Source organism: Branchiostoma floridae, chromosome 17 (assembly GCF_000003815.2).
Source record: "Branchiostoma floridae strain S238N-H82 chromosome 17, Bfl_VNyyK, whole genome shotgun sequence".
Classification (NCBI taxonomy): domain Eukaryota; kingdom Metazoa; phylum Chordata; class Leptocardii; order Amphioxiformes; family Branchiostomatidae; genus Branchiostoma; species Branchiostoma floridae.
Window position 1 is genome coordinate 16004748 of NC_049995.1, and position 17595 is coordinate 16022342.

Below are 17595 nucleotides of genomic sequence, written 5' to 3' on the forward strand. Positions count from 1 at the left end.
TGCCACAGAACCAACCACCGACAAGGATTTAAGACAGTTTCCCCGTAGCAAGACAGGTAAATTTTGCATTTCGCATACATGACTGTCCAAATATTCCCTCAGCTGCTTGTTGTAATCGTCCGACGATCGTTCGACAATGTTGCGACGGCCGTACGACAATGGTGCGACGACTGTACGACAATTGTGCAATGATCCTACGACGAACGTACGACGATCGTGCGACGGTTGTTCGGCGATCGTAGGACGACCGTACAACAATCGTACGATGAAAGTACGACAATCGTGCGACGGCCGTACGACGATCGCACGTCGATCGTACGGCGATCGATGCGACCATCGTATGGCGGTCGTGCGACGATTGTACGATGATCGCACGACGAATGTGACCAAGCCTTTACCGTTTACTAGTACTCTCAGATATGTCCACTATCTCCAGCGGGATGCTCTTGCTCACGGCGCCCATGACGATGGGTTTCGGCGGCATGGTCGGAGACTTCTTCTCGGGAGCGCTCGCCGCCGGTCCGCTGCGGTGGGAGGACACAGTGTGCGCCGAACTCCTGACCTCCTGTAACGGGTCATTCAATTAGGGTTTGCATTAACGAGCGATTAGTGGTAAGGCAAGATAAGCTAAAGGTATCATAACCTTTTAAGGCCGTAATGTTATCCAATGTGTCTAGGGCACTGTATTGGAAGGTGGAGCGACGTGCTTATTTCTACACCTGGGTGGAGTGAGGAAAGTGGTGTGCCATGCTACCGATCTTTCCCAAGGGCACAGGATGAGTAGCATGACAGGAACCCTGGGTTGTGGGCCAAATACCCTGCAGTTGCTCCACACAACCCCACTTCTAATTCATACTTAAGTAGTGGATTAATTGATAAATGAAGACCTTTAGTGTACATATATTTGCCCAGCTGAGCTAAGCACGGATCACAGCAGAACACGTCAACAAACATACGCTAGTACGAGTATGGCAGTCTAGTCTATATAGGATCGGCTTCTTCTTCTGTCGACGGTTGAGAGCATCCTGCCTTCAGAACGTAAACTGATAGGTATTGATCCTGAAGAAGGCGACAGTGGTCGTTGAAATTTGATCCGTGTATATTTTGTGTTGGAAGAAGTGTACTATGATTACCACCAACACAGATGAGCCTCCATGATAACATCCTACCTTAATCCTCCTAATAAGCAGGGACATTCAACAGCCAAACTGCCTGACTGGATGTGGCCTGCTCTTTCAACCGTCACTCTTAATTCCTGTGGACGCCACACCCCCACACCCCAAACCAGCTATCAGCCAATCAGAGAATAGGCTTTCCGTTTTCGAAAGCTGTCTCGCATGTATAAGGGTAACTTCATTAATATCTATAAGCAGGGCGGTCAGGAACTAAGGGTGGCGGTTGAAAAAGCAGGGCACATCCAGACAGGCAGTTTGGCTGTTGAATGTCCCTGCGTAGGAGGATGCCTACCTTGTGCCGGACCTCCTGCAGACTAGTGAGCGGTGTCATGGCGATATCGCCCTGGCTGGCCCGATCGTGTCTCCGACGGGAGCGGCGGTTAAAGCGGGACGGGCGCGTCTGGCCGCAGCCCTGGGATGGGGAGAGGTACAGCATATGGTTAGATACGGTCTTAGCCTCTACCACTCTCCATAGATCGTAGGTCGTATAGAGGGAATAGTGTGCTAGGGGAGTCGATCGGCCGTGGGTCGTCTACTATAGTTTCCAAGCAGACCCTACGGTGTCTCAGAGATGTATCAAAGTTGGCCAAGGAGTATAGCCGGCCAAAGGGAGTCAAACAGGCACCGGTGCCGGCTGTACTCCTTGACCAGCTTTGATACTGTCTCTAAGGCACCGTAGGATCTGCTTGGAGACCAGTGTACTATGTTGGCCCACCATTAACCCAATTTTGGCTAAAACTTTTTTTAAATAAAAAAAGTACCCCCGGGCCTACCTTGAAAATAAACACGTAGTAACAGAGTCCGCCCACAGCCAGCACAAACGGTTCTGCAGTTAAACCACTCAGACCAATATTTGCTGTCGCTTCCAATCTGTTACTTAGTTAATTGTACTATCTCTGGGCATTAGTGTCGTTGGGCCCGGGGGGGGGGTAAAATCGCCATTTTCGACACATCGCGGACAGGTTTGGCACCAGGGAAGTTTTTATGCTGGGGAAGGAATATTATCTATGCCGGGCAGCTTTTATATAGCCTCGCCCACAGCGGACTGACAAGCTTTTCGGCATATATTCTTCTTGACTACAAATTGTGACAATCACCCTCCCCCTCAACAACTTACGGCCACACACGGCTAGAATCTCCCTACCTTGAAGATGAACACGTAGCAGCAGAGCCCACCCACTGCCAGCAGGCCGAAACTGCCGATCGCGATCCCCATGATCTCAGCAAACGTCAGGTTGATGCCTGGGATTGAAAAGAAAGATTAAGATTGAGTGAAACCAAATCGCCCTTTCACTGTACGAAATATTCATGTGAAGAATGCTGGAATGAAATACAAATCTAATTAAGATGTGATTAATTAAACAAAATAAAACTGATACCCCTCTAACAAAATATGAATGCAATTAAATATATCATTGAATAGATGAAAAATAAAAGAATGCCTGGGGATGGGATAAGAAAGAAAGAAAGTTCCGTCGATGAAGGTTAGACATCCTGATAATAAGATACCCAAAGAAACGGTAACTCAAGCAACTGGATGGGATTGTGCTTGGGTAACTGCCTTTTGGCAAAAGAAGAACCGATTGAATGAATTAAAAAAAATCCATTCACTTTACGAAATATTTCTGTGAAGAAGAAGAAAACAAATGATACTAGAATTGATACCCAAACATTATACAAAGGCAATAAAATATATTGATTAATAAAAGACAAAATCTTCATGAACGAATAAATTAAGAAAAGAAAAGAAAAATGACAATGATACTAAAGCGAAATTCCAAGCAATAATCCAAAGATAATATAGATACACAATAATACGAATAAAAATTAAGATAAAAATAATTAGAAAATAATGCAAGTCAAATATAATACAAATCCATTTTCCTCTTGTGCTGCTACAGGATAGCCTCTTTCGCAAACCTTCTAGCAGCGCTTATGTTTGTCTTTCCGGGGAAGCTATGGCATTAGATAGATGATAGTAGATGACATCAGAAATGCTTGTCCATGTTAAAAATCGCGAATCAGCGCTCCTCCAACATCAAACAGCGGCGCTCATAGAAGGTCTGCGAAGGATGCTGCTATAGGGCACGATTTCAGCCAGTATTTTCTTCCTGATCACAACTGGACTTCCCGATAATATAGCCTTGCATTCAGACAATTTTCTTGCCTCCTAAGAGCACCGTCACATAGGTCGTGGGATCGTCGCACGATTTTGATGCGGTAGGATTTTCAAGCAGGCTGTGACAGGACCAACCACCGACATGGATCCAAGACAGCCTTTTGTGTTGCAAGACAGCTGTACTCTGAAGGAAACATCCATGGCTGACCTTAGGGTGCGGTCACATAGGTCGTGCGATCGTCGTAGGATCGCTAACTTCGGGCATTTTGGAGTACAAAAACGTACGTCTCCTGTAAAGTTCAACTGTCTTGGTACACAAAATGCTGTTTTGGATCCACGTCGTTGGTTGGTTATGTCACGGGCTGCTTGAAAATCCTATGGCGTCAAAGTCGTACGACGACCGCACGACTTTTGTGACCATGTCCTAACGTGCGTTCAGATTGAAGAATAATTCTACCCCGCCGTTCGATCCAGACCTCTCGAGGTAGGTCTCCAGTAAACATGACTGTATTATTAAGTCGCGATGAGCAGAGATGAAAAGATTATGACCACACGGCGTTTTGAATGTCAAAATATATGTTATTTTTAACATCAGAGTTAACGTCTCCATGGAAACGTTAGATGGTTGCCGTGGTCTGAAGAATGCCGGCAACCTTCTACTTAAGGGCAGTTCAACATGAAAGGAAATGAAGGAAAATGTCATACAGTCAAACCTGCCCAAGCGACCAGCTCAATTTTGGATATTTTGTAGACTGTACCCTGAGTGTCGACAAATTGAATTCTCGAAAATTGTTTTTGCACCCTGCTATAATTTTTAGCCTTGGAACCTCCTCACTTTGGGTTCATTAACCATGTAAATCCCCAAAGGCGAAGATCTGTGTTCTGAGACCATGATATCAACATGGCGCTTATACCGCCTTTCCACTAGGACGGCGCTCTCGCCGCGCTCTCTCTAGTTTTTGACAGATCGCTCAACGGATTGTATAGAAAAGAAACGATTTTTGTACACTTTTTGTGTTTTGCTGTTCTCTCAGTCACACTTTTACATGCTGTATGATATACCTAGTATGAAATCAAAGGTTCCTATGTAGGTCGCAGTGAGAGCGCATCGCGATCGCCGTCTAGTGAAAACAGGGGTGTCCAAGCATTTGCAGGAACCTTATGAGGTTCGTACGAACATTATGTGATACGCACGAATCGATATGCGAAAACGTACGAACCTTATATGATTCGCACGAATCACTATGTGACACACATGAACCGATTTGCACGAACCTTATGCAAAACCGGCCGACCACCGCCAGGTCACGTAACATTACGCAATTCGCATAAGGTTTGTGCAAATCACATAAGGTTCGCATAGTGATTCGTGTGATTTTCATAAGGTTCGTACGTTTTCGTATAGTGATTCGTGTGATTTTCATAAGGTTCGTGCGTTTTCGAATAGTGATTCGTGTGATTCTCATAAGGTTCGTGCGTTTTCGCATAGTGATTCGTACGTATCACATAATGTTCGTACGCATCTCATAGGGTTCGTGCAAAAGCTTAGGCACCCCTGGAGAAGGTGGCCTTACCAGGCTTGGGGCACCTAGCCTCGTTCTGGAATATTGACTCATCGTTGCACTGTGGGTAATATGTCAAAGGTGAAAGCGCCTAACTTGTAGACTGCTTTGCTATTAGAAAGAGTAATAAAACCATACCCAAGGCACGTCAAAGAACCCCCACACGTGCGATGGTGCAAAATCCAGGAAGATGGACTCCAGGAAGAATAGTGACATATCAGTCACTAATGGAGATCTGTATAACCAAACCAAACCAAACCAAACCAAACTATACAACTATGGATTCTACCAGCACAGATGAACTTTATAATATCAAAATGGCGCTCACCAGGCTCGGGGCACCTAGCCTCGTTCCGGAATATTGACTCGTCGCTGCGGTCGTCACTTCCGCAGTTGTAGACGCCGTCACAGGTCAGGCCTTTGTCGATGCAGCGGTCATTCGAACACTTGAAGAAGTTTCCTGCCGGGCAGTGACCTGAAACATGTGGGGGGGGGGGGGGGGGGGTAAAAAGAAACCCACATGTCCCCTCTGGGTTTGCTTGAACAAAACTGTTGTGGACAGACTGGGGTCAGTCCCTTTATTGAACTCTTATCAGAACTATATGTGGGGTGGCCCTGTCCTTGCTAGGACCACCTATTGATTATAGATATCATTATAGATTATAGATCTTTCTGTTATCTCACATTGCGACATCCATATGTGCTCCTAATAATCTTTCCCCCTTACAATTATAGGAGTCGCCCTCGACTCCTGCAAAAATCGTGCGTAATACGTTACGAAAACATAGAGGTCAAATGTAAACAAATAAGTAGCATATAGATCATAAAATGGTACGGCTGTGACTAATCAACTTCTTCCTGGAAATGATGCTTTACAGACGGACTGCTGCTGTGATAATGGACTCATAATGGGCATAGATCATAAACGGGTACGGGTGTGACTAATTAACTTCGATCCTTTTCTGTTATCTCCAGGCAGATGTACTGATTGCATTAGATAGTATCAAAGCTGACCTTGTATTCAGCTTGTGCTGCCTATAGGTCTGTGTAATGTATTGTTGCATTTTTGATAAATAGAATAAAAAGCTGACCAAGTAGTATAGCCGACCAAAGAGAAACAGCCAAAAAACAGGGCCGTCTGACTCCATTTGGCCGGCTACAATGCGTTTGTACTTGGTCAGCTTTGATGTTATCTTATGGCATCGATACATCTATCTGTAGCTAAGCGTTTCAGCCTTTCAATCCTTTGGTCATGATGATTTGATGCGCTGACATACAAACACCCCCCCCCCTTCCCATCCCCATGATTCCAATCAAACTACTATTCGTGCAAAGCAGCTATAAAATGAGCAAATACATGCCGTAGATTGCAAGAATCATATCGGAAAATGTGGCTAAGTTTTTCACAGTTCTTAGCAAACTTAGCAACGGTAAAGTTTCGTGGATCGTGATCTCACCGCAAAAGCGCCACCTAGCTGCATCGGTTACATACAGCGGCGAGAAGCAGAACTCCAGTTAGAAGCTCTGAAGAAAATGTCTAATAGGCATCGAAATGTCAGCAACCGGTTAACTGGTTGTGTAAAAGAAAACTCTACTATCATATGACCTACCAACCTGAAATCATTTTCGGAAGGAATAAATGATATGTGAGATCGCGTGGCGTAATCGGCAGCGTGTTAGCCCAATAGGTCCCGGGTTGAAATCCGTCCATGTCACGGATCTTATGCCCTTGGGAAAGGCACTTCACACGGCTATCCTCACTCTACTCAGGTGAAAATGAGTACCTACATGTAGCTTCGGCTAGAGACGTCCCTGTTGTAGGACGTTAAATAAAGACTGTGCCATAATGATCAACATGATGATCGTGGGCACTTAAGAAAGGAAGGAAGAAAGAAAGAAAGAAAGAAAGAAAGAAAGAAAGAAAGAAAGAAAGAAAGAAAGAAAGAAAGAAAGAAAGAAAGAAAGAAAGAAAGAAAGAAAGAAAGAAAGAAAGAAAGAAAGAAAGAAAGAAACAAAGAAACAAAGAAAGAAAGAAAGAAAGAAAGAAACAAAGAAACAAAGAAACAAAGAAAGAAAACTTGTCTCTCACCTTCCGGACTGAAGTAGTAAGTGGTGAACATGATGTCGAAGTTCCCGTGTCCGGAAAAGTTAGTGCGCAGGTGCAGGGAGATGTTGCTCTTAGCGGAGATGAAGTCTCTGGACTTGGTGCAGACTTTTCGGTCGTAAGAAGCGAAGAAGTCACCGTAGTTGCCGTTATAGAGGGCCAGTCTGTTGTTGTTATTGTTGTTTATTTATTTGTAAATAAAAGAAACAAACAAACAAACAAATACATAAATCATTTGAAAACAGCAGGGCAAAGTAACATGGAGACCAGAAACATGACTTTCTTCTCGTGATTCTTAAAAAAACTGAAATTATACCTAATGATAAACAATTACTGTTAAATATGTTCATGCCAAAGCAAATGACATCAATGAAGGGAAAATCAGATCGTTGTAGATGTAGATATAGAATAGTTGCCATTATTGATGGCCATTCTGTTATTTATTTATTTTTTTTTAGAAATAAAAGGAACGAGCCATATATAGCCAGGTAAAGGAACATGCAAGGAAACTAGAACCCTGCCTTTATTCTGGGTCTTCCCAAAATTATACCTAATCATAAAAATATAATTAAATGTATACATGCATATGCGGATAATATCAAAGAAAAAACACATCGTTCTAGATATACAAGAGTAGTTGCCGTTATTGGTGGCCAGTCTGTTGTGCGTTGTTTTTTTGCAAATAAAAGAAACAACCCATTGATAACAGGGAAAAGGAATATGCTAGGAGGCAGAACCCTGACTTTTTTCGTGGGAGAGGCAGACCGTTGTAGATATACAAGAAAATAAGAAAAATCAACGGAATACAGAAACCACGAGACCTGTTAGTGGTACAGCCCTTGAAGCTGGTGTTGCTCGGCGGAAGGATGTTCATAGCCATAAACAATAACGGATGATTATATGTATATATATATATATATATATATATATATATATATATATATATATATATATATATATATATATATGTATTAGAAAAGACAGATCGTTACAGATATGCAAATTCATATAGAAACCATCTCAGCCTCCATAGCAGGCTCTCTTGGTTTTTTTTGTATTTTGTGTGCATATGCTACACTTTTGGTGGCCATTTGTTTTTGTACTGCCCGGTCGTTTGTGCCGCCGGCCAGAAGACAATCGACCCAGCACAAAAATGGGCAAAAAATGTATGGGAACTCCCCTACCCCAAAAAAGGACACAAAAAGGCCCTGCGAGTCAGCAATGGAGGCTGAGATTGTTTTTATAGTCCGTTGATTTCTCTTATTTTCTTGCATATCTATAACGATCTGTCTTTTCTTTTTTGTTTGATATTGAACCCACCGAACCTGTTGGTGGTACAGCCCTTGAAGCTGGTGTTGCTCGGAGGGAGGATGTTCATGGTTAGGAACTGTAGGACGATCTGTTCACAGACACACACACAGACAGACAAACACGCTCTAAACAAACCTTCTGGCGAAGGTAATAAAAAGTAGCCACTAGACCTGTTGGTGGTACAGCCCTTGAAGCTGGTGTTACTCGGAGGGAGGATGTTCATAGCCATAAACTACAGGACGATCTTCTGTTCAGACACACACACACAGACACACGCATAAACACAGAAAAACACGCTCAAAACATAACCTTCTGGCAAAGGTAATAAAAAGTAGCCACTAGACCCGTTAGTGGTACATCCCTTGAAGCTGGTGTTACTCGGAGGGAGGATGTCCATGGCCTTAAACTGCAGGACGGTCTTCTGTTCACAGACACACACACACACACAGACAAACACGCTCCAAACATAGACTTCTGGCGAATGTAATAAATAGAATCCACCAGACCTGTTGGTGGTACAGCCCTTGAAGCTGGTGTTACTCGGGGGGAGGATGTTCATTTTCTTTGAACTGCAGGGCGATCACACACACAGACACACACACAGACACACACGCTCCAAACATAACCTTCCGGCGAATCTAATAAAAAGTAGCCACTAGACCTGTTGGTGGTACATCCCTTGAAGCTGGTGTTGCTCGGCGGGAGGATGTCCATAGTTAGGAACTGTAGGACGATCTGTTCACAGACACACACACAGACAAACACGCTCCAAACGTAAACCTTATGGCGAAGGTAATAAAAAATCTAAGCCACTAGACCTGTTAGTGGAACAGCCCTTGAAGCTGGTGTTACTCAGAGGGAGGATGTTCATTTCCTTGAACTGCAGGACGATCACACACACAGACAACACGCTCAAAACGTAATCTTCTGACAGAGGTAATAAAAAGTAGCCACTAGACCTGTTGGTGGTACAGCCCTTGAAGCTGGTGTTACTCGGAGGGAGGATGTCCATGGTTAGGAACTGCAGGACGATCTTCTGTTCACAGACACACACACAGACAGACAAACACGCTCAAAACATAATCTTCTGGCGAAGTTAATAAATAGAAAGCACGAGACCTGTTGGTGGAACATCCCTTGAAGCTGGTGTTGCTCGGCGGGAGGAGGTTCATGGCCTTAGATTGCAGGACGGTCTTCTGTTCACAGACACACACACACACGGACAAATACGCTCCAAACATAACCTTCTGACAAAGGTAATAAATAGAAAGCACGAGACCTGTTGGTGGTGCATCCCTTGAAGCTGGTGTTACTCGGCGGGAGGATGTCCATGGTTAGGAACTGCAGGACGATCTTCTGTTCAGGTTCCGCGCACAGGATGACGAAACAGTCGGCCCCGTCAGTGGGGCCCTCCCATTTGATGTGTCCGGTCTTTCCCAGGGTCACGGAATCCCCACAGTGGTCCTGTAGATGCACTGCATGGAGAAAAACATAAGCATCTCTTTGACACCTACCCACCACCGAAAATTCAACACCACAGCATGTCCAGGTCCAAAGATATAATACAAAACGTGCTGCTGCAGTACCAAGGGCAACAAACAGGGGGTTCAAATCGACCTTCATCATCACCAAACACCACCTACTAAAAACCATCGCAAACTATTCAAACGGTTCTTGAGCTATATAATATGTAACAACAAACACACACACAACGTCCAGATAAAAAAACAGTGTGGCCAAAATAAGGTACCTTGTTTCCGGATGTTTGTGGTCAACATAAGTTAAGAAACTCTAGTTTGACCTGGCTAATTGAGAAAATAAGTTTATATACTTCATTATCTATGCAACATGTGTGGTCATCTAATGTGTCCGGTTTTACCCAGCGAGACTGAACCTCCACAGTCATCTTGCAGATTAACACCATATAGTCTGTCCAGTTCCCTGTCTGTTTGTTATCCCTATCTGCCTGCTTCCCTCTCTGCATGTCCTAGTATGCATGTCCAGGACAAAAGAAACAATAACAGGAGTTGCAGTGCTAAGGTCACACACCAGGGGGCGCAAAATTTACTTGGACCTTCATGTTCCCAATTCCTCCTGCCCACATACCAAATATCATTGATATCACAATTCATACAGTGGTTCTTAAGTTATGCTGACCACAGATATCAGGAGACAGAAAGACTGACGGACAGACTTTCCATTGGTATTTCATTTAGTTATGTAAATAAGTTATTAAAATTACATGGTCCATTGTTTATGGAAAGTGGTTTTGATACATATTACATTTTGGTACATCCTACTGATACATTTGTTTATGCAAATTAGGTCCCATTGTTTATGGAATGTGATTTTCCATTGCCATTGGTACATAGTACATTTTGATACATCCTCCTAAAAACTGACAGACCAAAATAATACCGAATTTTCCCAGTGGCAAACGTGGTCTTGACTAGAAACATATCTAGCGCCTGTAAATGTCTTGTTTTTTCTTGTCTTAAAAAAACTGACCCTGCGGTTCCAGAGCTTCTGTTGACAAATTCCCATGATTTTGGCTAGACAAATTGATTTGCAAAGGTGCTATTTAGTGCAAATATTTGCTGGCCTGGATGCAAAGTAAGTAAGCCAAGTAACTGATTTTGTTATTTTAGTAAATCTTTCATAATACACCAAAATGTCGCTTATGTAATACCGTACTTAAGTTTCATATCGACCTACTTTTTTTCTTTATAGATAGATTAGCTTGTTTGAATCGAATTGTATATCCTAGGGCTAGTTGCAGATACATGTAACATAGATATAAGTATGGTAGATATAATGAAATCCGTCTTGCTATGTTATACTACATTCTGGGATATACGTCAAGCTAGTTTTGAAGGGTTTACTTTGACAATGTGTTTTCTTTTGGGGGCAGTTGAAGACAAATTTACATGTACTCACTTCTTGTATGATGTGTGGATTCACTAATTTTGATAGTAGAATTATTTTTTCATTGTCAGAAATAATGGGAAAGATTGTATTTTGGACACGTTAGTAAATTATTGCAAATGGTTTGTTATATCATCATGAAAGGAGCAGCTAACGAGTCAAAGTTAATTCCACAACGATTGCATCAGGTACAATGTATGGCAAGTACCCCTTACCTGTATTACTAACTGTATTACTACAGTTAAAACTATTATATTTTCTTTTCTTCATTTTAAGAAATGGTATCTATCTTCAATATTGTGTTTGCAGGATGGACACAATCTCCTTTCAACTGGCATATTTTTGTGATGACCCTTTAACATGAAACGACATTTCGTTGAAGAGGTTCATCAGTCACGTATGTTTAACATGCATTGGCATAATACCGGTCATAAGCCTTATACCGGTCGATTAAAAATAGTGGAACTTAAAGAGATCTAAACATGCAACAATAGTTATTTCTGAGGTATGCACACTTCAGACATCTAGGTGTCCAATACATCATTTACAAAGCATCGATAACAATGCATTCGAAGACAACAAGGCCAAAAGTTTTCAGGTCATTTTCGGGGCAGGCGAGCTCGTCGTGGGACAAACACACTGTCACGTTCATCGCCAGATTTGTAGATAATAATCACATGTGCTCACGGCACAAGACGAGCATGATTCAACAGCAATCTTGAATTTCTTTTGGTGACCTACAACTCGTGTAAAAGTGTGAGGAACCGTTGCATTATCGCCCGGATCTACGGCTGAATGGGTCAAATTGAACGTACGCCGCCATTTTCCCGCCATTTTTAATGCTACGGCCAGCAGTAAAGTTTTACGTCATAGCGGTTGTGACGGGCCAAAATTAAATGAAAATTCTTGTCAGTATACGCCCATTTTCTCATGACTTTTTGTATGCTCATGCAGATTTTTGTTTTGTGCAACTACTAACAGGAAAGAAAGGAACAACAGAGGATGTATAAAGGTACATAGCGGCAGTTAATTGTGCCGTGTTTCGTTCGGCCGGTATAGTGCACCCCCTTCCAACCACGCGCCCGTTCTCCGTGCAATTCCGCGGTGTGTTCCAATTACGATATTATGTTTTTAGCAGGACCAGGGAGACAAAATAATTTACACAGAAGAAGTGGCAAAGGTAAGTTGTAACAGCAACATGTAACTGGAGAAAATGATGCGTTGATCATTTGCCAAATTAGCATTGCTTGAGAAATTGCAGTAAACCGACCGGTATTATGCCAATGGATGTTACAGTTACTATCAATTTTAGTTCAAATAGTCACTGTTCGAAGAAAATTGATAGTAACTGGAAACGCCATTTGTTTTCCACTGCATTTTATAGGTCAATTTAATACTTGCGTTAAGGTAATTACGTAGCTATTATGTAATATTCCGATTGTATGTGTATATAGGCCAGGTGCTTGATTCAAATAAATAAACAAACAAGAAGTGTCGCCATTTTGTTACCAATGCAACACAAAGGTTTTCGCCGCGCCATGAAATGTTCACGACATTTGCTACATTAAAGGTCGTGCGTAACACGATACCACCCTCTGAGGCACGGCATCACGCCACGTCTGGCTGCTCTGGATCACCATGGTAACGCCATGGCAACAGACGTCATCGGGCTGAGCAGAGATTAGGCCTGGGGAAAATGTTATGTTTCCTGTTGTCACCCGGCATGAGCAAAAAATCTGCCGACATTTACTCTCTTCTTTTTTTTTTTGCCGCTGGAAAGAGGCATAAAATATCCGTTAAGAATCCTCAGTGATGAATTTCACAGTTGATGTGATTTGAACATTGTTCCTTCTCCAGTTCATATATATAATTGATGTTGTACAATGTATGTCTGAGTGATAACTATTAGATGTTGAAAAGACCTGCGATCTGATGCATTCTATTTCCACACACGCACATACACACACACACACACACACACTCACACAAACACACACGTGCACATACAGACAGGCACGCACACGCGCACGCACATGCAGACAGGCACACACACACAAACACATACGCACACTCAGACAAACACACACACACACACACACATATATACACACGCACATACAGCACCGAAAACGTCTTTGCGAAGGATATCAAGACAACAATGAGATAGGCGATTTTATGCCAATTTCAGGTCAGTCACCTTTAGTTGCGCTTACGTTGACGACCGCACGTATATATCGTTTGTTTGCGATGTTTGAAAGCCTGTCCCGGGGCGGCGCCTTTTCGTGTGTCCCATAGTTACACCAACGAAAACCGGGAGCTTGAAGGGGATCAGACAAAAACCACCTACGGGCTAACTTGTTATTTTCTCGCCACGCCGAACTGAGATTACATGCTTCAGTATCTGTCTATCTCTTCTTATAGTGATAAAAATGCATTAAAAACTTTATTCACAGAATATTCACAGAACATGTCCTAAAACGTATTCATGAAGGTTAGACGTCCAGGTAAACAATATTCAAATACAATTCAATCTCGAAAAATTGATAAAATCAGAGATTTACTGCCGGACGTTTTGAGTGATATTCACCACTCTTCCTCAGCGTTACTAGAATGTAGAAATTAAGATTAACAAACTAAAAAAAATTAAATCTTGTTTCAAGTTCCCGGTAAGCCATAAAAATCGTGAATGAAAACGGCAGTGGGTCTTATCCACTGTGTCTACGACACGGTATTGGGAGGTGGAGCCCAGCCTTCTTTCTTCCACCGCCTTTTACGTTCCCAACCGAAGTCAGGTAACCATTTTAAAACCTGCTAGTGGGTAAAGTGAGGAAAGTCGTGTTAAGTGCCTACCAGTGGATTCGAACCCAGGACCACTGTTTCTGGGCCAAACACCCTTAAAGCCAACACTACGCGACGTGAGACAACAAAATGGAACATATATCCAATTCCAATTTGTCCGATGGCGCGCGGGAGAAAATTCGAACACGGTTCGCAGTGTCGAACCTATTCGAATATTCCAAGGAACGCTTCGAACACCACATTGAAACTCGATACGCCTTCGTAACGTTGTTTTGAAACAGAAACCACAGCCATCTTCACGACACCTCCACCGTCCCCCCACATTATTTTCTTGAAGATTCGTGTGAAGTCATAGCTCGTGTGTGGGTGGATGGGTTTCATCGTTTTCGCTCGCATCACACGTAGTGGTTCGCCATATTGTGCCCATGTATGTTCGTTTTGTAGCACTTCATCTATTATTTCCACCTCCAAACCCAATAGCAACGCGGTGAATATATATAGTTCCAAAATCACTTATCCCATTGTCAACAGCTTCATTTGAACACAATGGCCTTCTATATCTGTGACCATTTCTGTGTTATTTGTCCCTATAAAATATAAAGAATACTTTCATAACACGCCAGAATATCGCCATGGTTAAAAGACGAAAATTCTATGATATTCCAACCGACCAAAGGTATTTCGAACTCCAAATATAACATTAAAAATAAACGACCAGTTGACAGCTTAACGCGAATGTGCTGCCCTAATAAAATGGATAGATAAATTGATAAGTGAACAATCTTTCGTAACCTACCAGTATTTATCATAGTTATCTGTTGCATGCTGTGTAGTGTTTTAACCAAATTAATGCATTTCAACATGGCGTATACTAAGATCCTTAACAAATAAAATCACTTTGAAATCAACGGGAAGTGGAGAGAACAAACTTAAAAGATAAATCAAAAAGTATATTCTTTCTGTGACACACGAGTATATTGCAACAGTTGTAAGCAGAATAACGTTTCAACCGACTCAGTTTTCTCAACATGCCTCACCAACGACAAAACAACAAAACAAAACAAAGTAAAATGTAAAGAGGGTGACACACCAGGGGCTCAGGAATTGACCCTGACCTCCGTATTTCCAACACCTACACACATACCTAATATCACCACAGTATATCGAGAGGTTTTATAAAAAATTATGCTTACCACAAATATCCGGAAACACTTGTGATTTTAGACTTTGTGTATGCATTTGTATATAACTCTGATCTGCATCTGAGTGTATATTATTGTATCTGTTTATGTATTTGTATAAACTGTATTTTTCATTGTATGAGCCCTGGAAGATTAGCTCAATCTTAGCTAAATAGCCTCTCAATAAACTCAAACACAAACATGGACACACTATAGAAATACCCCCGTTTTTCATGAGGATAATGAAAATAACTGCTTATAAAACCCGTGCCCTTTTAAAAGTTTGTTTTGCCAATTTTAACCCTCTAAGCTTGGTATTTAATCAGATCACTAAAACTCAAAAACAGATTCATCTCCCAATGGATGAGGTTTTCTGCGGTATGCAACCAAGTCTCAAAATTCTGTTTAATGAATTTCATCGGAATAAATACCAAGTAATGTCTAGCAAGTCTACTTCTTAGTCATAAATTAAATTCTCCAATTCAGATTATATGCATGTATGTCTATGCTCATCTTTTGAAGTAAAGCATTCGTAAAATACAGACTATATAGTATATACCAATGCAAACTTTCTCTCATCCATAGCAAGAATGACCAATTCAAACATCTGCAAACCCCATAAAGATACTGAACCCACATACAGGCATTATGTATCTATCTTTATTGACACAACAAAAGTACAGCGACTTTCGTAATGTCTGCTACAAATATATTATTTGAACAAACAAGTGTATACATTGAATTACCTACATGAACGTCTACGAATGATATAAGTACATATATCAATATATCTGCATGTTGAGTCAAGAGTATCATTGTACATTGAACATGTCTATTGGTTCTATATGCGCATCACACACACACACATATATATTTATATATATATGGGCTGAACAGGACTTAGAGGTAAGAAATGAGACAATATCAGTTATGCTGACCACAAATATCCAGAAGCACACACAGACATGGACACACATACATTACATGTACACACTATAAACAATGTGTCCGATTTTCAAGAGTTAAGAAAATCAGTGGACTACTACTTATAGAATCACCTTGCCTCAAAAATAAACACATCAGATTATCCCTCACCTGTCTGGTAGTTGCCTCCTCCGTGCGCAGCCATCACACCTGTGCCTAACATCACCACAGTCAGCAGCAGAACCCTCCTCTCCATTTCTGAAGCCGCTCGCTGCACGTCGTGCCACAAAGCCCACCCACGGCTACGTGCAGCTCCTGCTGTTTTCTCCCGACTAATTATCCGACGACATCGCTACCTGTTGTTGTTGTTAGCGCGCGAAACTACGTCCACGGGGAGAGAACATCTCCCTTTTTCCCTTCCAAACTCTTCACGAAATGAAATTCGCGTCAACCAAGAGTCAAAGCTGGCGAAGAACCTCAAATGAAAACTTGTATGCCAAAAAAAAACAGCAATCGGAGGCAGGAGCACTGTACTGGTAGATGGTGGCTGACGCCAGTACTATAAATGGATAGATGAATATTCATGTATCTAACTGTCGGTTGTCGTGGCGCAGCGTCGGAGCCTGTACGAGTCGTAACTACGTCAATCGTCTCCGGCTCATGCCCATAGCAACGTGACAGATCTTTTTTCACTCATTTGAACACAGTAGTTCATTTTGTTGCAGCGGCGACTTCATTTGCAGATTCTTTGCTTCAGAAAGAAAGTCGTTTTTATCAAGGAGGTTGAAACCTCCTTGTTTTTATCAAATGTCACAATCTTTCATCGTCACGTGTGATGAAGTCAATTAACCTAGGCAAAATTCTGTGTAGTCAATGCATGTGATTGGAATCAATTTTATATAATGTGAGAGAGACTTTGAGGCTTTATTACGTCTAGAAATAATGTCTTGTAAGTCTGAAAGCCACTGCTATAAATGGATATATGAATATTCATGTGTCTCACTGTCGGTTTTCGTGGCGCACCGTCGGAGCCTGTACGAGCCGTAACTACGTCAATCGTCTCCGACTCATGCCCCTAGCAACGTGACAGATCTTTGTATTATATCTGCCGGCAGTTTTCTTTTCGCTCATTTGAACATAGTACTTCATTTTGTTGCAGCGGCGACTTCATTTGCAGATTCTTTGCATCACAAAGAAAGTCGTTTTTATCAAACATCAAAATGTCTCATCGACACGTGAGGTGAAGTTAGCCTATGCAAAATTCTGTGTAGTCAATTAATGTTTTTGATGGGAATCAATTTTCAAGTAATGTCTAAAAATGAAATTCTCCCATTTAGGTCCATCCTATCCATCCTTATGTCTATTGAAGCAAAGCGTTCGTAAAATACAGACTATATACCAATACACACTTTTTTCTTTCATCCATAGCAAGGGAAACCAATCTAAACTTGTGTACCAAACACCTAGCGAAATCGGATGTAGGAGCACTGCACTG

General features: G+C 42.0%; 1 protein-coding gene across 1 annotated transcript; it reads right to left on the minus strand.

Moving 5' to 3' along the window:
• Positions 1 to 307: 307 nt before the first annotated feature.
• On the minus strand, positions 308 to 16356 carry LOC118404380. The gene is made up of 7 exons (XM_035803450.1): positions 16272 to 16356; positions 9551 to 9746; positions 6946 to 7124; positions 5185 to 5331; positions 2320 to 2417; positions 1468 to 1587; positions 308 to 565 (listed from the first exon to the last, which is right to left on the minus strand). Exons 1-7 carry the CDS (start codon positions 16354 to 16356, stop codon positions 395 to 397), a joined length of 996 nt encoding a protein of 331 aa, XP_035659343.1. The 3' UTR covers positions 308 to 394.
• Positions 16357 to 17595: the final 1239 nt, after the last annotated feature.

What these genes read in the sequence shown, in the direction of transcription:
- LOC118404380 (XM_035803450.1), bottom strand. Translation starts at nt 16,356, where the DNA reads ATGGAGAGGAGGGTTCTGCTGCTGACTGTGGTGATGTTAGGCACAGGT. An exon ending in AAGGGATGCACCACCAACAG is followed by an intron (nt 7,125 to 9,550) that starts GTCTCGTGCTTT and finishes TAACAACAACAG; the next exon opens with ACTGGCCCTCTATAACGGCA. An exon ending in GCTACGTGTTCATCTTCAAG is followed by an intron (nt 1,588 to 2,319) that starts GTAGGGAGATTC and finishes TCCCCATCCCAG; the next exon opens with GGCTGCGGCCAGACGCGCCC.